Here is a 26,427-nt window from a genome sequence, read left to right as displayed (position 1 = left end):
TTTATTTCAAATAAAAAATTTGACTTCTATTTTTCTATTTTCCTTCGAAAGATCAGAAGATGAGAAAGTTCATGGAACTTTTATCTCCTTCCAATTAGGTTCCAACCACAGTGAACTAACTCGTTGTGAAAACTAAGGGGTAAGTGATGGAGATTAAGTTTAGGAATTTTAAAATTATTTGAAATACATTTATTAACTATATTTGCTTATCTTTTATGAATAATTAGATGAATATTATTTTATATTTATCTTTGATATAATTACATATATGTATATATACAAATGTCCAGACAACGCGTTTAGATAACAATTATTATGTTCAGAACTAAAAAAAGGAAAAAACAACTTATTGTGTTTTCTTCCATGGATGAGCAAATGAGCAAATATATACTGTTGTTATAGGACTTAAATTATTATGCAAAAAGAAAACCACAACTTTTTGGTGACAAAAACCTAAAAAGCTGGCCCTCTCCAAGGTGAGGATGACAATCCACATATCCACATGGTTATGGACCCAATATTATGAAAATAATGATTATTGTGGAGCCCCCCAAAAGATTGTGCTATACTTCCCTGTGGACTATATTTTATGAGAATTGATGTATCAATAAATAATCCCCTATAATAATTCATGTAATGAGTACAAATGAACATGCATATTATGTAGTTAGAAAATGATGTAATACTTAATTAAGCTTTCAAAAAATTATTTTTCTGTGGGTGTAAATGTGTAATACTTTAATGCGTGCAGTGATAGTCCATAAAAATAAAATCCTAATTTTAATCTCTACTGTAAATTCAAATTTAAGTGCCACTCCTTCCATGCCCTGCTAGATCTCACTCTAGCTACTAGCTAGTTACCTAATTGTTAATTAATTAGGTTGAACGTGCATGTCAAAATCTTGGACCAAAGATATATGTATCTACCATATTTGTGTAAGTCAGAAGCAAGAAACAATTATTGCCACAGTGATTCATACATGGCTGTTAGGTACATACAGTCATCTAACTTGATAGACATGTCACCAACATATCAAGGTTCCTTTGTAGTTTCTAGTGCAGCCAAAAATGCACAATCATGTTTCGCATCAGCAGCAACAGAAACATGCAGGTTTTGGTTTGACCACACGCAATTAATGCTTTGGTTTGGGTTGGGTTTACCGTTTACCTTTTCTTAAAGCCACCTAATCCCAACACGTTCAAACTTCAAATTACATTTTAATTTGCTTTCCCGGGATGTACACTCGGAGAAAATAAAAGTAAAACAAACCTTAATTATTAAGGAAAGACGCAAATGGAAAACGTGTAGTAAAGGTTGAATTTTTCCAGTAATATCTGGACAATTCCAGGGGCAATTATGTCACAAAGGAAGGTCTATATATTAACCCTTTACAAAGCGTACTTGCACAGTTGCACAAAATCACAAACCACCAAATTGTTCTTAATTTCTTTAGCGGCCACGCCATTGATGGAAGCAGTGGAAGTAATGGAGCTGTTTGATTCTTACTGGTTTGAGCTCCAAATCCTCAAGAAGCAACCAATTTCATCAAGCCCATTAAGGTTTGAAGTAGACCCAGATCATGAAATTGAAGAAACACCATCAAAACCAGAGCTTTTACGCATTCCAGCCCTGCATACTAGGTCCAAGAGTAGTGACCAATTGAGCTCCAAAACAATCTTCAACTGCAGCTCTCTCTCACCAGACTCAGTCCTCCTCAGACCAAAACTCAATACCATTCTCTCTGGAAAGGAAGCCACAGAATTGGAACAAAACCCAATTGGAAAAAAACATGTAGAAGAGTACTACTCAGTACCAAAGAAGGTTTCAAGGAGGGTGAGTAGAAGGAAAAAGGGTGAGAGCAAGAGCTTGTCAGACCTCCAATTTCAAGAGCTAAAAGGGTTTATGGATCTGGGCTTTGTTTTCTCAGAAGAAGACAGAGATTCAAACTTGGCTTCAATCATTCCTGGGCTGCAGAGATTGGGGAAGAAGGATGATGATGGCCAAGACCAAGAGGCTTTTGATGAGTCTGCAATTCTAAGGCCTTACCTTTCTGAAGCATGGGAGGTGATGGATCAAAGAAAGAGGGAGAAGAAGAAGCCATTGATAAATTGGAGGTTTCCTGCTTTGAGCAATGAAATTGATATGAAAGACAATCTCAGATGGTGGGCTCACACTGTCGCTTCTACAGTTAGATGATGATGCATGAACATTCTAGTCCTCTGATTTTTTATTATTATTTTTTTTTTTTTCAGTTTTACTTTGATTTTTTCTTTCAATTCTTTAACAGAAGATTCAGATCAACATATTGTTCTACAATCTTGTAAATGTAAATAAAGATAACAACAATTTTCATCAGTTTATGAGTATTTGCACTTTCGAATGCATTCTAATCCATTAACCATTTAACCATGAATAAGAAATTAAAAAGTTAGGGCACTTTTTTCAGAAAAAAGTGAGGAATTCAAAATTTAAACTTCTTGCTTCTTGGGTAGGACCGTAGGAGTAGGGAGAAAAGTAAAAAAGCATTGAAATTTCCAACCCATCAAGTTCTCAAGAAACGCATCTGCTTATAAATATCTTAATTAAGCGGATTTACTAATTTTACTTTTCTAAAAATAAAATTAAGCGGATTTATAATATCTTTTTATCTAACATCATTATCATTTTATTCAATATATTAATAAAAGATGAGTCATTAACTCATTATAATTAAAAAGATACAACCATGTACTGATGTACTAATAATACTCTACTACAAAAAAAAAAAAACAAATTACAAATAAATCAATAAAACATTTAAAAATTACACATTAATCAATATGTAATTTGAGTTCTGAAATAGTCAATTAGATATATTACAAATTACATTTTAGTCGATAACCTCGTCTAATACCGAATTTACTTTAAATATTGATTTCGTTCATTTATTTTTTTGCCTTTCTTTTTTGCACGCAGGCGATCGATGTTGCTTTTTTTTTCTATTTGTAAGAGTAAATTCTTAGTTTTTGATCTCATCTCTTCTTAGGGGATAAAATGAGTTTGGTAGTAAATCATAATATAAACACTAACAAACCGAGTATTTGTAATATTGGAACTTTTTATGGACAAGTATTTTTGACCAGTGGCAGTGCACGTAATTTATTGTAATAGTTATGTCCTATTTTGTATGGTCTATAATTTAGTTTATTACATTTTAGTCTATCTTAACTATAATAGTATTTTGAATAGTTTATTGACATATTTGTAATATTAAAATTTTTTATTAACTTATTTGTAAATGACCTAAAAAAAACCATAGCCATTACTCATGATTAACTAGTAATACGAAATCAGAAAGAAAAAAAAAAATCTTACGTGATACATTTGTACATATTGGCGCATTAATTTCCAAATTGTTAATTCACGTGGCTGAGATAGTGATATGGCAGTGTAACAATGTCAACGAACGCAAAGCAGCCAATGAGTTACTGCCATGTCAGACAGCAAGTGCGTCGTCATGATGTGGCTGAAGTTATTTCGGGGCATTAGTGGGGGACAAAAGAAAGAATCCATCAAGATTGGATTTCATTGCTTGAGTTTATTCTAAAATTAAAGGGACCTCACTACCAGACTAAAACCTTCAGGCCCATTCTTAGGGTAGCCCAACTAAACGTTATTGATCCAGTCCGTTTCAAGTATTACAAATATATATTTTTTTTTTTAGCAAATTAAACGTAGGTACTTCAGGTTAATACTATTTTTCAAATTAGTACCCCAACTAAAAAAAGTTGCACAAACGTGCTTCAACTACTATTTTTTGACACCGACATACCTCCGTCAAATTTTTTGTTTGAGAGACAGTTAACCGCCTACGTGGAATACTGACTTTAAAAAATAGCCATATAGACCAAAAAAATAATAAAAAATCAATAAACATTTAAAAATGAAATAGTTGAACAAAAAAAAAAAACAAAAGAAGAAACAAGCAATCAGACAAAAAAACAGCCCTTATTTTAGGCTGGAACTTAAGTACTGGACCGGCTGGATTTGGGGTTAATAATCTTTCTTATTTTGATTTTGGACTGCAATTTAAAGCACCCTCATTTTTTAGCTATGATTATGTGTCTCTCATGATTGGGCATAATTGTGGGATGTACGTACAACACAATTTCTGTCAGTGGTGTGTCTTTTTGTTACTCTCATAAGAACAGGCATATCGCCCAAATGTTCCAGAATTACCTGATGTGAAGGACCCTACTGTATGTTTCAAAGAAACGTGCAATTTTCTCAGTTGATATGAAACATCGAATTTTAATGTGTCCTCAACATATCTTTATATTTGTGGTGATTTATGGAAGTCTGGCAGTATGCTAGAGAAATAATATTTATATGGTGCAAATGATTGGATAGCTAGATAAACGCATGGCATATCTTTTATTTATTTTTTATCTTTTTTTGTTTTTTGTTTTTTGTTTTTTTTTTCCATAGTGTGATCTGATCATAAGAACCAGTTGGCAGTTGCTATCTAAGAAGATCCCAGTACTAGGGCACATGCTATATTTCAATATGAATTTCCCCTTATTTTTGCTATATAGGTTTCAACTGGCCAAATATATGCCATTTTGGAAAGACTGATTATGTGTTTGTGCATGTTTATGTGCTGAGTCCTATCTATATTAATATGGTTGATGAATGACAATACTTAAATTTCTGTTTCACCCTTTTTGTTAGAATGATCTGTGTTTAATTCGTTATTTTTATTTCATTGTGTCTATTGTCTTTATCCATTTTCTTTCTCTTCCTCTTCAGCAGTGTTTAATTTGAATATGATTAATTGATTATGTTGGACAGGGACAAAATGAGATTATGTTACCGGACGGAGAGTTTGGACTTTGGATCTGAGGCCTGCTCTTGTGGGTCATGTACATGAGACTTCATTACTGCTAATTCCTGGAGAAGAGAACGACATGCATCAACAGCCGTTTAATTTTTTACTCCTCTAAGAGAAACTTGTAGCCACAACCTGAATTACTTTACAATTAAGTACTTTTGGGTTTTTGATTTTCTCACTGGAATGTGACTCTTTATTTTTATGAATGCTCAGCGTTCTATATATTATTTCTTCTGTTTTAATTTTGCCATGAATGGTGAATGTTCTAGCTACCATGAATCATATGACTAGAATTGGAGCTAAAATGTCAAAAGTTAACCAATTTTAATTTTCATTAAAGACTTTTAACTTTTTTTTTTTTTTTAATTTTTAGAATTTTAACCCTCAATTAATATCCAAACTTCCCTCAAGAATTATTTGAATATCTTGCGAGACTACTCAAGGAGTATTCAAAGACTATATATTGTCAAAACCCAAAGGTCAATCTATTAAAAAAAATGTTGTTAAAAGTTTTAGTACACATCTAAAATAAGGCCACTAGAAGTTTTGCTATCTTATGCAGGATTGAATGGGTGGGCTATAAATCCCTTAGTAAAATGGACCATCCGTAAGTACTAATTGTGGAGGGTGCAGAATGCGACATGGTATTGTTGATTGTTGAGTTCCGAAGGCATAACCAAATCAAATGCCCTTATTAATAAGGTTGTTTGCTTGTCAGTTGTCACACAGGTTGTCTGGTAGGGTATATAGATGAGTGTGAACAGTTTACCTTTGAGTGGATAATATAATTTTCAGAAAAATCGTCGAAATTAAGTAATTATATCGTTATCCACGTTATTTTCGACCGTTGGGTAACTTTATGGCCTAATTTAACGGAACCGGTCGCACAACGTAAACCCGCCCACTGGCTATTGCCACTGCCCACTGGTTTTACCACATGACTAAACTACCCTTAAAGATTCCACACAAAATCCCAAAGGTAGAAGGCTAGTCTGGTAATATACGACAACATAGAATGAGAATATTCAATATTGCGACGTAGAGGGTCCGTCCAAGTACTACTGTCGCCAAATACAAAGCTCCTCTGTACTCTGCTCTTTCCTTTAAGTATTTGTTTGTTCATTTTCACAGGTCTCATTGGCCTTTGTTGGTCAATTTTGTTCCTCATGGACTGTTCACTGGTCATGGAGATCATGGACTCTCTTTGGTTCTTCAGCAATGCTTTCTCTTCAACTTCAAGAACCGAGATTTTGGGTGCTGCTAGTGATGAATGTTTATACACCACTTCAGTTAAGCATGTTGAAGAGCCTGTCAATGAAGGGTCGTCCAAACCCATGTCACCGATTGCTCAGAATCAGCAGAAGGAGTCTCCATTAGAGGGTGGAAATTGGGGTCCAAGGTGCCCCAAATGCTCTGAACTTGCTACTGATGAGACTGATGAGCCAGAGATTGTGAAGCAGCCAGTTGCTATGGAAGTGGTGGAATATTTCCCAAGTCCAAGTCCAAGTCCAAGTCCATGGTCAACAGAGAAGAAGAGGAGGAGAAGCAAGAGAAATGTGCAAAGACGTAGGAGAAAGATCTTTGGAGAGCTTGAGTTGGGTTTTGATATGAAGGGGGTTTCTGGGTCTTGTTGGTCGTCTTGGATGCTTGAGCAAAATTGTGGGTATAATCAGAGGTTTGGAGGCCAACATTATTCAATGCCTTCAATCAGTGATAATATGGCCATGAAAGAGCATCTCAAGTCATGGGCTTATGCCGTTGCATCCACTGTCAGATAAATTAACCACCAGTTTCTAGCTAGCTAGGAGCCTAGGACTGATCTCTTACAGACTCTGAACACTAATCTCACCTTAATTTGCTTCTCTGTCTGTCTGTCTGACTAATATGTGACTAAAGTTGTTTGATCTGCTCGTGCCCTTGACAATGTACTGATCTGATATGTGATTAAGGATTTTTTAAGTTTGTTTTAATTTTGCTCTTTCTTCTGTTCTTCCTCTTTCATTCTTTACTTAGATGAATTTAACATTGTGTGATCAAGATGATTCTTCCATAATTTCCCTTTTTGTTCTTAAAAAAAGTCCCAGATTCTATTTCAGGAAGAAGTTTATTTTTTAAAAAGTTGAGCAATGAAGTTTAAAGTACTAAAGAATCTATTTCACTATATTAGGAAGAATTTGAGGCAGAGCAGATATGTAATAAAATGAATGTGAGATGGTTTCAGTTTCACACTTTCACTTCACTGTTTGAATAATTGAGAAATTAAACATTCAATAAAGCACAATTTACATAAACCATGTCCAATCACACATGACTTTGATTCAACTCAATTCCCTTCAACAGGGTCCTCTTTTCCAACCTGTCCTTATCAACAGCAGCTTCTTCATTTCCTGTTAAATGCATAACGCTTGGCTTATTAAGCAGAGGTTCTGGGAAACTTCGTACTAAAAATCTCAAACACCACAATTCACAGAGAAAGTTGTGCTGAATTCAACAAGTCTTGTCATTTTATGCAAGTACCCAATTCAGTAGTCAGGACGCAGCAGTGCAAGTACCCCTATTCAGTTCACATGCGCTTAGAAAAGAAAGAGCTCACATGCATTATCTGTTGTCGACTTGTCGTAATAATACATGCATTGACCATTCCTAGATAGCTAGTCTATTCTACTGCCGGCCGATATTGTCCCATTGGGATGCAATTTCTCTGCTTCAAATGATTGAAAGCGATTTGTTTAGTTTTTTTTTAACTTTTGAATGGTCGAATGATCACTTGTTATAATCCATCAACCATGTGAAATTCGTCTTTTATAATTGGAATTGGATCATTCTACTGTAATGAGATTTTCTAGTGTTGGGATATGTTTTTGTAGATTTATAGGCTTAATTACATCAATAGTTTACTTAATTTTTAAAAATTTTAATGTGATCTACGAACTAAATGTTGTTGCAATTTAGTTCACAACATGTTTGACATGTTTCAGTTTTATCTAATCCGTTAAATCATGTTGCATGTTTGGCTATTTTAGCCACGTGTCGCGGCGCACGTAGGCTGACTTTGAGGGACAAAATTGTCCATTCACAAGGCCAAAATAGACGAAAATCCAACATAAGTGGACGGTGTGGATTGTTATCGGAACACTTCAAATATTTTGTGGACCAAATTGTAACCAAATTTAATTTATAAGCTACATTGAGATTTGAAAAAAATAAATAAACTATTAATGCAATTAACTCTAGATTTATAATATTTCTTATGTGGATAGTGAAAAGTGTTAGTGGATTAAAATTCTAGTAATTGAATAATAGACTGGGCTTTACTTAACATTTTTTAATAGGAAATGAACCGAATGATACCTATCACGAAGAAAATCATTAAAGAAATTAAGAGGATCCACAAGTTGACTTCAAATCACTTTTGTGGTTTTTGGGTCCAAGTTCAAATCACTTTTGCTTTCCTGGAACTGTGCGAGAGCAGATTTCCTACCCAGCTTGTTTCCCCTTTTGGTACCAGGCTTTTAATCAAAGCCATTGAAAGCCTTTCTTGTCCCTTTCTTTCTCTCTCTACTGCTCTCCCAATGGCTTTGATTAAAAGCTACCAAAACGGGTACCAAACTGGGTAGGGAACCTGCTCTTCGAAGTGTGCACTTGGAAACTAAAACCAATAAAGATTGAAATGAATAAAGAAAGACTAATAAAGAGAACCCACGAGTTTAAGTCTGCTTAAAATTTTCATTAGGACATGAACCGAATGATACATTGATACCTACCACGAAGAAAATCATGAAAGAAATTAAGAGGACCCACAAATTCAAATCACTTTTGCTTTCCTGGAAATGTGCACTCGGAAACTAAATAAAGATTGAAATGAATAAAGAAACTAAGAAAGGCTAATGGAAAGCGTGCAAATGTGCAATAACAATAGGTTGAACTTTTTTGAAAGTAAAATCCGGACAACACCAAGGCCAAATTATGTGACAAAGGAAGTTCCATACATAAAGCCTTCAAAGTTTAAAGGCATTAATTGTTCTTAATTTCTTTAGCTGCCACGCCATTGATGAATTTGATGGAAGCAGAGCAAGTAATGAAGCTCTATGATTCTTACTGGTTTGAGCTCCAAATCCTCAATAGACAAATAAGAAGACAAACCAGTAAGCTCTATGAGTCTTACAGGTGTGAGTCACCAATGAAGGTTACAAGGGGGAGAAGAAGGAAAAGAAGTAAAAGGAGGAGCTTGTCCGACCTTCAATTAGAAGAGCTAAAAGGGTTTATGGATCTGGGTATTGTTTTCTCACAAGTAGAGAGGGATTCATACTTGGCTTCAATCATTCCTGGGTTGCAAAGATTAGGAATGAAGGATGATGATGGCCAAAAACATGAGGGTTTTGATGAGTCTACAATTTCAAGGCCTTACCTTTCTGAAGCTTGGGAGGTGAGGGACCGAAAAGAGAAAGAGAAGCAATTAATGAATTGGAGGTTTCCTGCTTTAAGCAATGAAATTGACATGAAAGACAATCTCAGATTGTGGGCTCATACTGTTGCTTCTACAGTTATTATATGAACATTCTAATTCTAAGATTTTTATTTAGTTGTGCTTAGGTTTCTCTTTCAAATCTTTATACAGAAGATTCAGGTCAATCATATTGTTCTACAGTTATATGATGATGATTCCTTCCCATAGGTACCTTGATGTATTACTATTTATACATTCACATATTTTCATCTGTACATTAATGAATTACAATTCATACCTCACATGTACTACAATTTGTACCTTGATGTATAAGAATTTATACCTTCACGTATTAGCATTTATACTTATGTATTAGTATTCGTATTTTGGTATACTAGCAATTGTCTAGATGTATTAGAATTCGGACCTTGGTGTATTAACATCGTAGCTTGATGTATTCGTATTCGTAACTTTGTACTTTAATGTATTTTCATTCATATTTTGATACATTAGATTTAAATGTGAAAGAATCAAAATATCGAGGTCGAATTTGTCATATTAGAGTAAAACATATCAAAATTAGAGTCCAATAAACTAGTATAAGAATTTTGAAAAGGGAGGCTATTCAGACTACCCTAATCCACTAAGTTGACCACCCCACTTAAATTTTTACCCCTTTTTGCCCATTTTGCCCCTACATTAAAAAAAAAAAAAACATCTCCAATTTTGGCCAGCCACCCTCCCCTCCGCCGCGGAGCTTCACGACGTCGATTAGCCGCGCACGGTGGTCGGATGAACAAGGGAAGACCAGGGTTGGACTCGCCGTGACCTGGGGAACAAAACCCAAGTGGTCCGGCGTCTCAACTCTGCCGGAAAAGGAAGATCGCCGACGAAGGGGCCGATCGAGTCACGACGTCGATTAGCCGCACACGGTGGTCGGATGAGCAAGGGAAGACCAGGGTTGGACTCGCCGTGACCTGGGGAACAAAACCCAAGTGGTCCGGCGTCTCAACTCTGCCGGAAAAGGAAGATCGCCGGCGAAGGGGCCGTTGGGTCTTCGCCTGGGCCGATCGGATCTTCGCCTGGGTCGATCGGGTCTTCGCCTGGGTGGGTGGGTCTTCACCTGGGAGGGGTGGGGTCGACCGGCGAAGGGGGGAGGTGGGGTCGCGCCGGCGGTGGGGAGAGGTGGGGTTGCGCCGGCGGAGGGGAGGGTGGCCGGCCAAAATTGGAGATGGTTTTTTTTTTTTTTTAATGTAGGGGCAAAATGGGCAAAAAGGGGTAAAAATTTAAGTGGGGTGGTCAACTTAGTGGATTAGGGTGGTCTGAACAGCCCCCCCCATTTTGAAATCAAATAGGCTGAGCCCCATTATATTTTAACAGTAACTCTGGGCTGGGCCCAATGAACTGGGCTTGAATTGGGCCAATTGGTGATAGCCTAACCCAACCCAACACGCCCAAGAGTAACAGCACCGACTCCTCAGCGCATGACAATGTTAGACGACGAAAGACCAGAGCGAAGAGAGTAAGAGAGGTTGGAGGCGGAGATGACGGACCCAAAGCCAAGGCGACTGAAGGGTCACAAGGCCACCGCCACGTGCTGCGTCGCCTCAGTTTCTAGCCCTGGCCTCGTCGCCACTGCCGGAGAGGTATGTTTATGGAGGAATTTTGAAATCAAAATTTTGTGGTGTTTGCATGTTTATTTAGCAAATTGGGTAATTTCGTATCGAAATTATATGTAGGATGGCTGCGTTTGTTGGTTTGATATGCGATGCAAAGATGTGATGGACATTATGGAGGTGGGAAAGGAAGCTATTTCATCATTGTGCTTCAGGCCAGGTAAAATCTAAAACACTGTTTTTGATTCTGAGTCTGAGTGTGAGTCATTTACAAAATAAAAATTGAAAATTTGGAAATTGGGTTTTTCTGTTTGACTCAGGAAATGAAAACATGATATATGTTTCAACGGGGAAGGAAGTCAAGAGCTTTGATGTGCGTCTGGTAATCATCAACTCTACTGGATGCTCTCTGTTTTAGTTTCCTTGAGATTATTACTTGTTGAATGTATAGAGTTTATTTTCCATTTTGAAGGGCACCTCATGCTCATGGAAGCTACTGGAGAGTTATGGTCATAATAAAGAGGAGATAAATCAGGTATCAGGATTCAGGTAGACATTGCTTTGATTGCTTCATTAACTTAAACTTACAGATACCTATTTTCAGGAGCTTATCTGCAAGCATGTTTGCTGTCTATGCAGATTGCATGCAACTCTAAGTCCACTTTTCTCGCTGCTGCCGATGATGGCGGTGATATTAAGGTCCATCCTTATTATCCATCTTGCAGTTTTTTCCATTGATGTGTAATTTATTCGCTTATCTCATGATGTAAATTGCTTTACAATTTCAGCTGCTTACTGTGATCACTGTGGCAGATTATTGACATTCGCCAGCAATGCCTTTACAAAACATTAAGAGCTGGGCATACAAGTGTATCCTTTTTGATAGTTCAAGCACTTGACCAAGTGTTGAATTTTCAACAAAATATCGTGCTGCATATCTTTTCCTTTTTTGAATTCCAAATTGCTTCCTTCCAAGTATGTTCTGTTCCTTTGAATTGCTTGCCCATCCTGAGACCTTCCCTTGTATTTCTTTCATCTTAACTGTATGCTATAGATATGCAGCAGTGTGCAATTCCTTCCTTGGAGACCTTGGGAAGGTCTCTCTCTCTCTCTCTCTCTCTCTCTCTCTCTCTCTGTATGGTATGCCACTATGCCTGGCAAGTTTCCAACAAAAAAAAAAAAAGGATCTTTACCATCAAGTACAGTTAATGATTACATTCATTTAAAAAGATAATTAAATATGCATACAAGCATGCAATACATCAATTCAGCATGTTGAAATCGCTGAATATTGGTTGGCAGTATTTTGGAGGAAAAATGAAGGCCATTCCCTTTCGTGTTAAGAATTATACATCTAGCATGATACTTTTGGATGGATCTTTAAGTGTCTCTTAGCATGTTTAGGTGTCATGCTATTATATTTGAAATTTTAGCTATATTGGGAGCCCCCTGTTAGGTATATTTAGGATTTACTTGAACAAGGCACATGGAGCATAGATGTTGTCTCAGTGTGAGTTCGTTGCAAAATCCGGTGAAACTTTCATCTCTTTCTACTCACAGATAATTGATTACTGTTTTGGGGTTTCTTGGGCAGTTATTACTGGAGGTCTTGATTCAAAGCTTGTAATGTGGGACTTTTCCAAGGGCCGGCCAAACAAAATTATAAATTTTGGTAAAACATCTATCTTTTGTGATCTATAACTTTTATAAGAACAGATAGAAATTGCTGTGGTTCATTGGATGGATTGAATTTTTATACAATTCTTGCTAACTATTCCTCACTGCAGGCTTGCCTGACGTAGATAATGGTGGTGACAAGGAACAGTGTTTCAATCCTGCTTTTATTCACGCAATAGCCGTTCCAGAAATTGATATGTTAGACAAATTAGACGAGGTTTGTCTTGTGGCTAGGGGTGATGGTGCAGTTGATGTGATTAATATAGAAGCTGAACTTGCTTCTATGAGGTCAAAAGGTTCTAAAAAACCTCGGAAAGGATCTCAATCAAGATCGAAAGGTGCTGACCTGGAAATCCCAGATCAAAATGGAAGGAAAAGGTTGCATTTGGATTACTCATTAGGCGGTCATACTGCTGCTGTGTCTTGCGTGTAAGTAATTGACTTGAATGCAGTCCAAGGACTCCCAACAAAGCTTAATTTACTTATTTCACTAGTTCATATTTTTCAGGGCATTTTCGCTATTTGGGGATAGAGGAAGATTTATAATCTCTGGCGGAAATGATAAGTTGGTAAAGGTCTGGGATTGGACCAGATATCTTGATGCTGGACAAACTATAAGCAGTGGTGATCTTATACATTTGAACATCAACCTCAGCAAAAAAGTGAGTTTATTGTTGCATTTTGACCATTACTTCTTGAACTTCAGTTTCTTGTTCCTTCCTTGTGATTTTATGTGAATCTTCTCATCGTGGATTCGATACCTTGGCAGGTCAATTGGCTCTGTACCACTCCAGCTGATACGGAAAACCTAGTTGTTTGTGATACAACTAAGGTGGTAAAGGTCTATTCGATTGCATAGATTAAAGCTGAACGATCATTAACTGCAGAAGCTAATAGTCCTGTGTGGCAAACTCATCTCTGGCTTTCTTACTCTTTGCATTTTGTTCCTTGAGCATATGCAATTCTTGATCCCCATAGTCAGCCTGCTGGACTTGACCCAGCAACCTTCTGTTTCAGGGCTCACCCCTATATCCCATGACCTGTAGAAGTTTTTTAATTATCTAAGTTGGGAAATATTAGATGCTAGTCTGTAACTCTGTATCTTGTCACTGTTGGTATTACATGTTAGTATTGTTTTTAGAGTTTATGTTGGTATGTCATAAACACAAGCTTGTAAAGTCTATCATGGCATCAGTGCTTCCCATGGAGAAATTTTTTTATCTACAATTGAAAAGACCATTTTTAAAAAAAAAATTGGAATTGTAATTATGGATTGTATATAACTCTTACCAAATATCATATAGACATATATGACATCTGTCCAAATATTATTGTCCCATCTACCACATTTTGGGTAATTTATCAAACAGTTTAATCGGTAAAAATCTGGAATCATGAATTCTCCGAGCTTTGAAAATTGAATATTTCATTTCTGTTTATCTGAATGTCATCATCCAAGAAGGGAGAGAAAAAGTATACTTTAAGAACCTTTGCCCATAAATCTGCAGGTTCAAAACTACCATTACACTCGATAGGAAATTACATGTGTCTATCTGGTTAATAACTTTTTTCATATTTTTCCAAATGCGAAAAAAATGTTCCCAACTCTTTCACAAATGTGTGGCAAATTCCCGATGATGACGCTGCTACTTGTGAGTGCTGCTGTGCATAATACATAGGTACTGACTAAGAAGTAATAAGCAAGATTAAGATTAATACTCCAAAAACCCAGAACGAATCAATTGAACAAATTGTGGAACCATCTATCTTACCATGCCTGTGGAGTGTCGAGGCCCATTTTATAAGGCATGCTTGATGCTTGTAGGGCCTTATTTGCACACTATATTACTCTTCTTTTGGGTTTTGGTGGGAAAGATACAGAGGTGAGAGGTTTGTTAGTTAAAGATGTAACTCTCCCAACCACAACAACCTTCCTTAGACTTCCCGCAAAAATTTCAAATCCTTAACTTCAGACAAAGCTAAAGAAAAAAAACAAATACAAAGACGTAGCTTCCCATCTCTCTCTCACTCTCTCTCTGCCAGATGACACCAACACCCCAACTTCCACACCCTTCCAACCACCATACTCCACCTCCTCACACCAGGTACAAGAATGGGGTTTGGGTCTTTCGTATAAAATCAGCAACGAGACCCAGATTGGGAAGTAGAGGGAGACCCATTGCAGGCTTAAGGACCAAGGTATTGGGTTTCCAAGGAAATTAAGGAAACACTGATATCAAAATGATGCAGTCTGGGGTTCCTCTATGCAATACCTGCGGTGGCGAAGTTGGCTTTGATGCCAATGGGGAGGTGTTTGTGGCTTGCCATGAATGCAATTTCCCTGTTTGCAAGGCTTGTTTTGATGATGATATCAAGGAGGGGCGCAAAGTTTGCTTGCGGTGTGGCACTCCCTATGATGGTATCTCTTTTACTTGCATTTCTCTAATCTATGTTCATATTTTCTTGCATTCACTGTGTATGAAGATACTTGCTTTTTGAGGTTATTTCCATATTGACCCTTTTATTATTTCACTCACAGTTTAGTTTATCAAGGCTTTTAATTATTTTTCCAGCATATTGTGATAAAGTACATGAAATTGGAAATTCTGTTCCTGTAAGTTATGAATAGTTGGTTGATGACATCATAACAACTTAGTCTGAGACTGATTAAGTTCACATGTACTTGATGGGGGATTAGACTTTTTCTTTCTCTTATGCTGATTTGGGCTTGCTTTAAGTAAGCAAAGCTTGGTTCCCTTATGTGCTATTTGGATTTCGGAAAATGATGCGAGGAGAGAAATAAAACCAAACTGTGCATAAAGTTTAAGGAGTGTTCTGAAATTGTGTCCTTTTAAGTGCGTAAAAATAGTTTTGGAAGTAGATTAAAAAATGGGCTCATTTGATCTTGATTGATATCTATCTATCTTTTCTGTGGCATGTTATGTACTAGCATTTGGGATTCCCATGATTCCTAAGCTATATGTTGGATTTAAATTCTTCAGAGAACTTACTGGCAGACAACGAAACAAAGGTCTCTGGCACTCGATCCACAATGGCAGCTCACCTGGATAATTCTCAGGTATGGATGCCTATCTACAGTTCTGTTATTTATATGTATCTCTAAGGGAGGGAGATAATATCTCTGTTTATAATCAGTTTCCTTGAGAATGTTAGGTTTCTTACTGCTTGCTAAAATTTATGTTCGTTTAACAGGATACTGGAGTTCATGCTAGACACGTCAGCACTGTGTCAACGGTGGATAGTGGTGAGTCATTTATTTTTCTTGCATGATTTTAGTCCCCTTGTCTAATTTTTAATAATTAGCTGTTGAGTATCTTATTTTGGTATATTTGAAGAATTGAATGATGAATATGGGAATCCAATTTGGAAGAATAGAGTAGAGAGTTGGAAGGATAAAAAGAGCAAGAAGAAAAAGGGTACATCCAAGGTGGAAAAAGAGGCTCAAGTTCCACCTGAGCAGCAGATGGCAGAAAACAAGTAAGTACAATTAAAAGTTGGGTGGTTTATATAGGGTACTATAAATTTATGTATCCTTTGATGCTTTTTTTTTTTTTTTTTTCAAACTATTGTTTATTTGAATCCTGGTCTTCATTGCAGTTCCCCAGAGGCTGTGCAACCACTGTCAACTATCGTTCCTCTTCCATCTAATAAACTCACACCATACAGAGCTATAATAATAATGCGATTGATTATTCTTGGTCTTTTCTTCCATTATCGAGTAACAAATCCTGTTGATAGTGCTTATGGTCTATGGCTCACTTCTATCATATGTGAGATCTGGTTTGCTTTTTCTTGGGTGTTGGATCAGTTTCCTAAGTGGACTCCCATTAATAGGAGTACATTTACAGACAGGTTATCTGCCAGGTATATATTTTCAACTGATTTTCTTATGCAAACCTGGTTACCAACATTGTTCAACTGATGCTAACCTTCATTTCATACATCCAAATATGGTGTGCGTGCCCCTTCAATTTCCTAGATAATAACATGTCATGATTACTGAGCAAACACAGTGTATGCAGAGACCTTATACACTGGGAGAATATGAAAAGAAAAGTACTTACAAATCAAGTGTGTTTTGAAAAATAGTTAATCACTGAAGGGAAGGAAACAAAAATGACCCTAATTTGTGAACTGGACTACAAATATTTAAGAATTCATATTGGATGTATGTGTGCAATGATTGTATAAACTTCCATGCCAGGTATGAAAGAGAGGGTGAACCCTCCGAGCTTGCTTCTGTGGATTTCTTTGTGAGTACAGTTGATCCATTGAAAGAACCACCCCTGATCACGGCCAATACTGTGCTTTCCATCCTTGCCATAGACTACCCTGTAGAGAAAGTTTCTTGCTATGTGTCTGATGATGGTGCTGCCATGCTTACTTTTGAATCTCTTGTTGAAACATCTGAATTTGCAAGAAAGTGGGTTCCATTCTGCAAAAATTTTTCGATTGAACCACGTGCACCTGAGTTTTACTTCTCACAGAAGATTGACTACTTGAAGGATAAAGTGCAACCTTCTTTTGTGAAGGAGCGCAGAGCAATGAAAGTAAGTACCTAAAGGCTGAAGCTTCCTCTAGTTACAACTCAATTCTGATGATACTTGATATCCTAGTTATGTGGATGCAATGGCATGCTAGTTATGTATTATGCATATCTGAAAGCATTTTATAAGAATAACTTCATATTTTGTTACAGAGAGATTATGAGGAGTTTAAAGTGCGAATTAATGCTTTAGTAGCAAAGGCTCAAAAAACACCAGAAGAAGGCTGGACTATGCAAGATGGAACACCTTGGCCAGGAAATAACTCACGTGACCATCCTGGCATGATCCAGGTTCGAAAGCCTATGCTATGTTTAATTCAATTTCTGAACTTGTGCCATTTTGAAAATGTCATACTTCTTAGATTTGTCGATGATCTAAACAAAATTTGTCAAAGTCTAGGCAGGGTTCACTTGAGCTTTATCTAGATACATGCAATATATAACTTAAACACTCTGTTCATATGGAGAAACCAAGCTTTTGAAGTTTTGTTATCTTTGAAAAACATTTTTTATTTACCTGGGGTGATATTTTCTAGCCTTGGTGAGAACTGTTTCTCTTTCTTTTGTTTTATTACTTCTGATTTCCATCAACTATCAATCCATGTTCCTTCCTATTCCTTCCTATGTCTCTTTATAAAGAGATTTTCCAGTGCTTCATCATTTTTTAAATAATTGAGTTTGACATATAATGTATCTTTTTCACCCTTCTCAGGTTTTCCTTGGACATAGTGGTGCCTATGACATTGAGGGAAATGAACTTCCTCGACTGGTTTATGTCTCCAGAGAGAAGAGACCCGGCCACCAACACCACAAGAAAGCTGGTGCTGAAAATGCTCTGGTACATGTACTTTAAGCTTTTAAGAGTAGTAAAATCCCTTGTGAGTGCTCTAAAGTTTCATTTAAACTTGAATGATTGGCTTGCTACAGGTAAGGGTGTCTGCAGTTCTCACAAATGCCCCTTACATCCTCAACCTCGACTGTGATCACTATGTTAACAACAGCAAAGCAATTCGTGAGGCAATGTGTTTCTTGATGGATCCGCAAGTTGGTCGAGATGTATGCTATGTGCAGTTTCCTCAGAGGTTTGATGGCATTGACCGCAGTGACCGATACGCCAACCGCAATACAGTTTTCTTTGATGTTAGTTCAAATCTCATACACGCCCACTAATTTTAATAGTAAACTTACATGTTCTATAGGTAGACTGTTACAAGGGAATGAAAAGCTTAGAATATCCAAGCTTTTAAAAAAATTAAAAGATAAGAAAGAGCTGCAATTATATTATGAATTATCATTAGGCAGAATTTCAGGAATAGACTCGTTTACATTCACACTGTGTTGAAGCTCATCCCAGGATTTGCATTCTACAATAACATTACGAGTGGAATGACTAACCTTGGCCCCTGCACAGTTGAACCTTTAAAGTTTTGAAAATCTCTAAATTTCTAATTTCAGGTTAACATGAAAGGACTGGATGGCATTCAAGGTCCAGTATATGTGGGGACAGGTTGTTGTTTCAATAGGCAAGCACTTTATGGCTATAGTCCTCCTTCTATGCCCAGCTTACCCAAATCATCCTCGTCTTGCTCATGGTGCGGCTGCTGCTCTTGTTGCTGTCCCTCTAAGAAGCCCACTAAAGATCTGTCAGAGGCTTACCGAGATGCAAAACGTGAAGAGCTTGATGCTGCCATATTTAACCTCAGAGAGATCGACAGTGAGTCAAATATCTCAATGAAATTGGATTTAGACAAATGGTTTGTAGAGCTTTCAGTATATAAAATATTTTGGTCTTTCTTATGCAGACTATGATGAGCATGATAGGTCAATGCTGATCTCCCAGACGAGCTTTGAGAAAACTTTTGGCCTATCAACTGTGTTTATAGAGTCTACACTAATGGAAAATGGAGGAGTGGCTGAATCTTCCAACCCATCAACATTGATCAGGGAGGCAATTCATGTCATCAGCTGTGGTTATGAAGAGAAGACCTCATGGGGAAAAGAGGTAGGACTTTATTCCACTTTTTTTGTGGAACTGTTTGATATGGCTCAAGTATTCTTTTACTCAAATGATTTACATTCTCTTTTTTCTCAGATTGGTTGGATATATGGGTCAGTCACTGAGGATATCTTAACCGGTTTCAAGATGCACTGCCGTGGATGGAGGTCAATTTACTGCATGCCCTTAAGGCCTGCATTCAAAGGGTCAGCTCCTATTAACCTTTCTGATCGACTGCACCAAGTTCTTAGGTGGGCACTTGGATCTGTAGAAATTTTCCTCAGTAGGCATTGTCCTCTCTGGTACGGGTGGGCAGGAGGTCGCCTCAAATGGCTTCAGCGAATGGCATATATTAACACTATTGTTTATCCATTTACATCCCTCCCTCTCATAGCTTACTGCTCACTGCCCGCAATATGCCTTCTCACAGGAAAATTCATCATACCAACAGTAAGTTTGCTCTACCTTCATTTTCTTAGACTGACATGAATGAAAAAAAAGAAGGATATGTGTTTCTAATCATCAGAATCGGTAGAGAAATTAGAATTTTTGACTAGTAATATCAAGGTCACTAACCTTACTTTTATGTTAAACCATTAGCACAGACAACTTACTGTGGATCATATTTCTTGTAACTTGATGCAGCTTTCAAACCTGGCAAGTGCTTTGTTTCTTGGCCTCTTCCTCTCCATCATTGCTACCAGTGTGCTCGAGTTGCGGTGGAGTGGTGTCAGCATCACAGACTTGTGGCGTAACGAGCAGTTCTGGGTGATCGGAGGTGTTTCAGCACATCTCTTTGCTGTCTTCCAAGGATTTCTCAAGATGTTGGCTGGCATTGATACCAACTTCACGGTCACGGCTAAAGCAGCTGAAGACGCGGAGTTTGGGGAGCTGTATATGATAAAGTGGACCACACTTTTGATTCCCCCAACTAGTCTTCTCATTGTCAACATGGTGGGTGTTGTTGCTGGATTTTCTGATGCACTGAACAAGGGGTATGAAGCTTGGGGGCCACTTTTTGGCAAGGTTTTCTTTGCCTTCTGGGTGATTCTTCATCTCTATCCCTTCCTCAAAGGTCTCATGGGACGCCAAAACAGGACCCCAACCATTGTTGTGTTGTGGTCAGTGCTGTTGGCCTCTGTCTTCTCTCTGGTTTGGGTGAAAATAAATCCATTCGTGAGCAATGTCGATAGCTCAACCCTTTCTCAAAGCTGCATTTCCATAGACTGTTAAAGTCACTATAACAAAGTTTTCCACGGTTTTAAATTCATTATAGTTTGAATGTGATGAAAGGTTCAATTTCTAGGAATCACATATTGAGTTTAGAAAGATTTGTAATGACTTTTCTTTTGGGTTTTGGACAATCAGTGTAAGAATTTCATAAAATGAATTGAAACATTCAAAAAGGTTGTTGTCCATTGCAATGGTAATTTGGTATCCTGTCCCATCACTTAGCATGCATCCATCTATAATCCTCAATGCTTTTAGCTGACACATCACTTTCTTATTATCTGACAAGGGACTTATGATGAAATACCAGAAGGTATGTATGACACTCAGACCAATGGGGACCATGAAATTGACATACACTGAAATTGACATATTGTACCGTTACTTCACCATTGGATTCAATCCCATGTTTCCTCTTAATCTTGCAATGTTTGAATGCTATATCAATGTAATGTAGGACCTTGGTGGAGCTTCCTATTTTCTCAAATTAATACATAAAATCTAGATATAATTTGATATAATTTTGTACGTAAAAAAAAAGAAAAGCAAATTACATTTAAATCAATAAGACATTTCAATATTACATAATGGTCAATATAAATTTTATTTTCTCATAAAAGTTAATGAGTTTTGATATTATATCCTATTTTAATCATTAAGCTTAATCCACTTGATAATGTCATGTATTTTGGTGCATTGGAAAATACCAATTTGCTCATCCCTTTTTTTCATTATTTATGGTCGTAAAATTATGACGTCCTTAATTTAGTTTAGAAATATGATTTAGGGTATAAAAATAAAGTACAAGGTATATAAATGGGGTTTAAGATTTATAATTAGGGTTTTGGAGCTAATGACTTAGAGTTTAGGTCTCAGAGTCCAAAATCCAAGAACTAAATCATAAGCTGTTTTGTTGCGTAGTAGTCAAATATAAATCTAATACAAATCTAAATCTAAACAATAATATATGTTTATTAATCTATAGTAATTTATTTATTTTTCATTTTGGTTAATAATGACTAAAATGAAATTATAAAAAAGTGCATTGATTAAAATGTAATTGTGAAAATTTTTATAGATTTATTTGTAATTAGCCAAAAAAAATCAGGTTTTTAACAAATTAAGTCAAATTAATAATTCTCCTAAAAAGTACAGTGGAGGAATGAGGATGGGCCTCGAAGGGAACAATGAAAAAGTGTAGCTTAAGGAAAAGAGCTGGACACCACCCAATGCCAGCCCAAAAATATTTGTTTTTTACTTCTTTTATTTTTCATATAGTCCTCTCTACTCCTTTGCCTTAAGGCTTTAACGGAGAATTATTTTATTAACAGAAATTTGTTGGGTTGCCCTTTGCTTATTATTTAACTACTGCATTAACCTGCTGAAAGTTGAAATTTGCTTTGACCCCTGTATTAACATGCAGATAGTACATGTGTTCTTGACCCAAAAAAAAAACGAGAGTACATGTGTTTAAACGATGTGCACGTGTGGCCACATACTCACATGGAGTCATGAACTCATAAGAAAACCCTTGGTTTATCCATTATTTACATACTCAACCCGTTAGTCTTTGTGTACAAGCTACCATTTTTTTTAATGTTTAAAAATGAAATAAATGCTGCAAAAAGAAAAAAAAAAGAGAGGTGGAATATTATTTTCTTGCCTAAAGCGTGTTGAATAGGATGGTTTTAGTTCTTCATCTTATTTAATTGAACACTTTTTTGGCAATAAAGGAATGAATAATGATAATAAAAGAGATGAGGTTGATGGTTTAGATCTGCATGTTCATCAACAAAATCATCAACCGAACTAATTAATTCACTTGACAATTCAAGAGGGAATGCTAGCCCATGCCACCTTCATATCTTATAAGCTTGACCTCACAACTGGCTTAACGGTAAAACAATGAGGTTTTGAGGAAAGAGTATTGTTATTTTGTATATCATTTTTCTAGAGTGCTATTATTTGCACACTCAATTTCCTATCATTATATGTTTTTCTCATTTAATTTATGAATTGACCTAATCGACACAAAGTAAAAAGATCCTAAAGGACAACCCATATTGTTAAAAAAAAAAAAAAAAACTCTATTTACACACCCTAAACTCAACACTCCTAAACCCCAACCTAACCTTTGAGGCACCCTCTCCTCTCATAACCTCATTTATTCATCTTTTATCCACTAAACTCTAAATTTTCTCTCTTTATTCTATATAGGTAATAATATTATAAAAAAGTATATTTGTTTTGATGAATGAAACCTCTACTCGTCCTTTATTCGTCTTCAGATGAGATACGATAGTAAATTTTTAAGTTTTTTTTTTTAATATTTTTTGTGATCTTTCATTTATGGTCACAATTTGTTATGCGAACCAGGGCCAAATGGTTCTAAAAATTTTGACAGGTACCTACCAAACCACTTTGTATTGGTTTGGCAGACCTGTGCCGAACGACCCACGAACACGTTCACCCCCCAACACAAAATTTCAATCTTAACCTTAAATATTCACGGTCCAAATCATCTAAAAAAAAAAAGGTGTTGAGATGGATTAAACAATTGAAATTAGATAGAAAAACCTTAGAGTTACGTTTGAATAAAAAAAAATGTAAGGCGTGTGTTAACGGCGGCGAAAGACGACGATAAAATACTAGCAAGCCATGTGTTGCTAGTAGCAGTTTAGTAGTGTTGTGGGGGTAGGGGTGTGTGTGATGTTTGGAAGTGTTGGGTGAGTGTATAGTGAAAAATTTAGTAAAAATAATGAAATATGGATATTTTGGTAATATGAGGTATGTGTAATGAAAAATTAGAAGTTTTAAATGATTGAAAGAGTGAGTAATGAGAGAAAATAAAGGTGTGCAAATAGTAACACTTTTTTTCTAATAATAATAGAATTTATAAATGAAGAACTCATATAAATTGATTTAATCTTTATAGAGTATAGAATATAAAGAAATAGTATACAAAACAATTAGTTGAAATGATCCAAATAATTTTATTCTTAAGCAAATTGTAAACGCAAACGTTTTAAATACAAACTTTCACAAACATAAGCACAGTCTATTGACTATCATATGAAGAGCATTGATGGTAGAAACTGAAACTAGGGAGGGTAAACTAGGCAAGTCCCATTCTGCAATTTATCCAGAATTGAAGGGCATAAAAGTATTTCCAGAAGACACACACCCTCCTAAATCTCATCATCCTAGCTGCCTCACTAGTCACTGTACAGACACTGAAATAGCTCACACAACTCCCCATAAACCATTAGCCATTGAACCCAGAGCTCTCTCTCTCTCTCTCTAATGGAACCACCACCACCACCACCATTGCTTCTCACTCTCCTCCTCCACCTCCTCCTCCTCTCCACCACCACCCCCACCACCTTCTCAGCCTCTGTCCCACTCCCCCCCACCCCATCACCCACCTCCTCCCCAACTCCGCCAAACTCCTCCACCACCACCCCCACCACCCCATCCACTTCAACCTCTTCCACTCTCGACCCAAAGCAACTTCGAGCCCTCCAATCCCTCAACATCCCAACCGCCAAAGACCCATGCACCCAACCCTCCCTCCTCCACTCCAACACTACTCTCTGTGACTCCTCCAAGCCCTTCCGCCACCTCCTCTCTCTCCGCCTCACCAACTGCTCCGACGACGTCGCTTTGTCCTTCACCGCTCTCAAGTCCCTCTCCACCCTCCAGTCCCTCCAGTTCTTCAACTGCCCCATTGCCCCCATTCGCTTCCCGGCCGATCTCGTTGCCTCTCTCCACTCCTTCACCTGCATTAACAGCCTCCGCAGGCTCACTGGTGTTTGGCTCGCTCGTCTCGAAAACCTCACCGATCTCACTGTCTCCAATGTGCAAGTCAATGCCAGTGGACCTTATGTTATACTTGGAAACTTGAAGAAGCTCAGGTCTGTCACTATCTCTCATGCCAATCTCACTGGTAGTGTGCCTAGACACTTGAATTTGAACCTTACCCACATCGATTTTTCGGGCAATAAGCTCCAGGGAAAGATACCCACTTCAATCACACTTCTTGAAAACCTTGAATCCTTGAACCTTTCCTCTAATGCGCTCAAGGGTGAAATACCCACTTCGTTTGGGGACCTGATTTCGCTTAGAAATGTATCTCTAGCTTCAAATTCGTTGTCTGGAGCTATTCCTGAGTCAATGTCAGCTATACCGGGTTTGGTTCATGTTGATCTGAGCAATAATCAGTTGAATGGTACAATTCCCAAGTTCCTTTCAGATATTAAGAGCTTGAAGCACTTGAATCTTGCGAACAACGACTTTCATGGGGTCATCCCTTTCAATGTGTCATTCATAAGCAGGTTGGCTGTGTTCAAGATTAGTAAGAATAGCAATTTGTGCTACAACCATTCAGTTTTGTCATCAAAATTGAAGCTTGGGGTTGCTCCTTGTGATAAACATGGGTTGCCCATGTCACCCCCTCCGGCTAAAGACGATTCCTCAGCAGATGATAGCAGTGATTCAGACTATGATGACAGTGATGGGGATGATTCGAGTCAGAAGCAAAATCGACATCATGGGCCAAGTAAGGTTGTTCTTGGTGTGGCCATTGGGCTTTCTTCTATAGTCTTCCTCATTATTTTCTTGGTTCTTCTCTCAAAATGTTGTCGTTGAAATTGAATTGTTTGTTGAGTTTAGATTAGGCAAAAATTGGTCATTGAAAATGAATTTTGATTTAATTTATTATTGTTATTATTATACTTCATGATGAAGAAGAGTAGATGCAGAGGGGAAAAGAGTAAAAAAGAAAAAAGGAGGCAGAGGTATCATTAATTTGGAGTGTTATTTTTATCACTGATTTGATGGGTTGCTGGAGAAAAAGAGCAGTGGGTTTCCAATTTCCACTATTTTTCTGATAGGTGTGGGTGTGGCTAATGACCACTTGGGTGTATTATTTCTTAGCTGCCATAGAGGCTAAAAGCGGCTTCATGTGTTGTCCCGATATATGTATGTATGTATTTTTATTCAGCCACAAGCATTCACTTTTTCGCACTTTTAATTAATTCAGCTTTTATTTGAGTTTGCTTTCTTCTTGGTACATATTCATAAACTGGCCAAAATTCACAAGGCCATAAAAAGTAGAATATTTCAGTAGTTGTAAACTTTGGTTTCATTAGATATTTCCTTAAACATGTCAATATGTCATTAGCTGTGAACTGTGGTTTGATTATATTCTTAGTTTGTTAAGGAAGTCATGACCTTCATACTCTTTGGGAATACAGCTGTTTTTTTACTTGAATAGACAAGAGGACAACTGTAAGTTGGTAATGATTGATTTCTAAGCGGAGAATTATGAAGAATGATGGTATGGTAGATATGTGATCCAAACATATGTACCATCATGAATATGTGTGTATTAGTGTTGGACCTTGGTACTTCTTTTTATGTCTTTTTTTTTTTTCACTGGCAAAAGTTCTTCAATTCAATCGTATATCGAGATGTCTCAATAAACCTCAAAGTGTGTTTGGGAGTGTTGTTTTGTCATGTTAAAACTTAAAAGCCTTAACTTTTATAGCAAAAGGGCCTGTTGGAGTGTTGGGGATAGAGATGCTTTTTGGAGGAGGCAAATTTTACCTACTCCCAAACAAGCCCAAAAAATTTTAAAGTAGGAGATGGATTCATAATATTATATTTTTTATATAAATTTTTAACGAGATTCATTTTATATAGAATTTCAACGAATCGAATCGTTTATTTTTTATGTTTCAATTCAAAAATTATTTTTATAAAAAATTAAATAAATTAAAAATTATTTACTTACAAAGATTAAATGATGAACATTTCAAATATTTATTTTGTTAATCAATATTAACGATTTAATTAAAAAAAAAAAACAAACACAAAAAGCAAAAGAGAAACCTTCATAAACCCAAAAAAGCACACCATAACATAAAATAAATAAAAATAAGAAAAACATAAATGGATCGATCAGCAGATTAGTAGTCAAAACGCCCAAGCATTGTCCCTGCGCACTATTTCCTCTTCCTCCG

At 36.8% G+C, this 26,427-nt stretch overlaps 5 protein-coding genes across 6 annotated transcripts; all 5 read left to right on the top strand.

Annotated features, from left to right (window-relative positions):
* Window positions 1–1,397: 1,397 nt before the first annotated feature.
* On the top strand, window positions 1,398–2,357 carry LOC147296995 (uncharacterized). Its single transcript, XM_086227660.1, has one exon. The coding sequence runs from the start codon at window positions 1,469–1,471 to the stop codon at window positions 2,195–2,197; it is 729 nt and encodes a 242-aa protein (XP_086083786.1). The 5' UTR covers window positions 1,398–1,468; the 3' UTR covers window positions 2,198–2,357.
* Window positions 2,358–6,029: 3,672 nt separating this feature from the next.
* Window positions 6,030–6,835, top strand: LOC147296994 (uncharacterized). Its single transcript, XM_086227669.1, has one exon. It carries the CDS (start codon window positions 6,038–6,040, stop codon window positions 6,647–6,649), a length of 612 nt encoding a protein of 203 aa, XP_086083795.1. The 5' UTR covers window positions 6,030–6,037; the 3' UTR covers window positions 6,650–6,835.
* A 3,987-nt stretch (window positions 6,836–10,822) lies between these two features.
* LOC147296993 (Transducin/WD40 repeat-like superfamily protein) lies at window positions 10,823–13,756 on the top strand. The gene is made up of 11 exons (XM_086253863.1): window positions 10,823–10,964; window positions 11,058–11,154; window positions 11,255–11,316; window positions 11,407–11,469; window positions 11,574–11,633; window positions 11,748–11,804; window positions 11,989–12,031; window positions 12,529–12,606; window positions 12,722–13,040; window positions 13,120–13,273; window positions 13,381–13,756. The coding sequence occupies exons 1-11, from the start codon at window positions 10,863–10,865 to the stop codon at window positions 13,468–13,470; spliced, it is 1,125 nt and encodes a 374-aa protein (XP_086109989.1). The 5' UTR covers window positions 10,823–10,862; the 3' UTR covers window positions 13,471–13,756.
* Window positions 13,757–14,793: 1,037 nt separating this feature from the next.
* IRX1 (cellulose synthase family protein) lies at window positions 14,794–20,590 on the top strand. Of its 2 annotated transcripts, none has more exons than XM_086238768.1 (13): window positions 14,794–15,030; window positions 15,614–15,690; window positions 15,825–15,876; window positions 15,968–16,109; window positions 16,230–16,496; window positions 16,837–17,182; window positions 17,332–17,469; window positions 17,891–18,016; window positions 18,106–18,318; window positions 18,634–18,892; window positions 18,981–19,180; window positions 19,271–19,624; window positions 19,820–20,590. In XM_086238768.1, the coding sequence occupies exons 1-13, from the start codon at window positions 14,853–14,855 to the stop codon at window positions 20,405–20,407; spliced, it is 2,940 nt and encodes a 979-aa protein (XP_086094894.1). In that variant the 5' UTR covers window positions 14,794–14,852; the 3' UTR covers window positions 20,408–20,590. The 2 variants fall into 2 exon arrangements, with proteins under 2 accessions (XP_086094894.1, XP_086094902.1); XM_086238776.1 differs by having other exon boundaries at window positions 14,794–15,085; window positions 15,588–15,690.
* Window positions 20,591–23,664: 3,074 nt separating this feature from the next.
* Window positions 23,665–25,415, top strand: RLP51 (receptor like protein 51). The gene has a single exon (XM_086238867.1). The coding sequence runs from the start codon at window positions 23,708–23,710 to the stop codon at window positions 25,049–25,051; it is 1,344 nt and encodes a 447-aa protein (XP_086094993.1). The 5' UTR covers window positions 23,665–23,707; the 3' UTR covers window positions 25,052–25,415.
* Window positions 25,416–26,427: the final 1,012 nt, after the last annotated feature.

Source organism: Dryas octopetala, chromosome 1 (assembly GCF_963921425.1).
Source record: "Dryas octopetala chromosome 1, drDryOcto1.1, whole genome shotgun sequence".
NCBI classification, from domain to species: domain Eukaryota; kingdom Viridiplantae; phylum Streptophyta; class Magnoliopsida; order Rosales; family Rosaceae; genus Dryas; species Dryas octopetala.
Note: the sequence above shows the minus strand (reverse complement) of the source record. Positions and strands in the feature narration are given on the sequence as shown.

Excerpts from the sequence above, each read along its gene's own strand:
- LOC147296995 (XM_086227660.1), top strand. The coding sequence starts at position 1,469 with ATGGAAGCAGTGGAAGTAATGGAGCTGTTTGATTCTTACTGGTTTGAG.
- LOC147296994 (XM_086227669.1), top strand. The coding sequence starts at position 6,038 with ATGGACTGTTCACTGGTCATGGAGATCATGGACTCTCTTTGGTTCTTC.
- LOC147296993 (XM_086253863.1), top strand. The coding sequence starts at position 10,863 with ATGACGGACCCAAAGCCAAGGCGACTGAAGGGTCACAAGGCCACCGCC. Across the intron at positions 10,965-11,057 it reads TCGTCGCCACTGCCGGAGAG|GATGGCTGCGTTTGTTGGTT; the intron begins GTATGTTTATGG and ends AATTATATGTAG. Across the intron at positions 13,041-13,119 it reads ACTGCTGCTGTGTCTTGCGT|GGCATTTTCGCTATTTGGGG; the intron begins GTAAGTAATTGA and ends CATATTTTTCAG.
- IRX1 (XM_086238776.1), top strand. The coding sequence starts at position 14,853 with ATGATGCAGTCTGGGGTTCCTCTATGCAATACCTGCGGTGGCGAAGTT. Across the intron at positions 16,110-16,229 it reads CAGCAGATGGCAGAAAACAA|TTCCCCAGAGGCTGTGCAAC; the intron begins GTAAGTACAATT and ends TCTTCATTGCAG. Across the intron at positions 16,497-16,836 it reads ACAGACAGGTTATCTGCCAG|GTATGAAAGAGAGGGTGAAC; the intron begins GTATATATTTTC and ends CTTCCATGCCAG.
- RLP51 (XM_086238867.1), top strand. The coding sequence starts at position 23,708 with ATGGAACCACCACCACCACCACCATTGCTTCTCACTCTCCTCCTCCAC.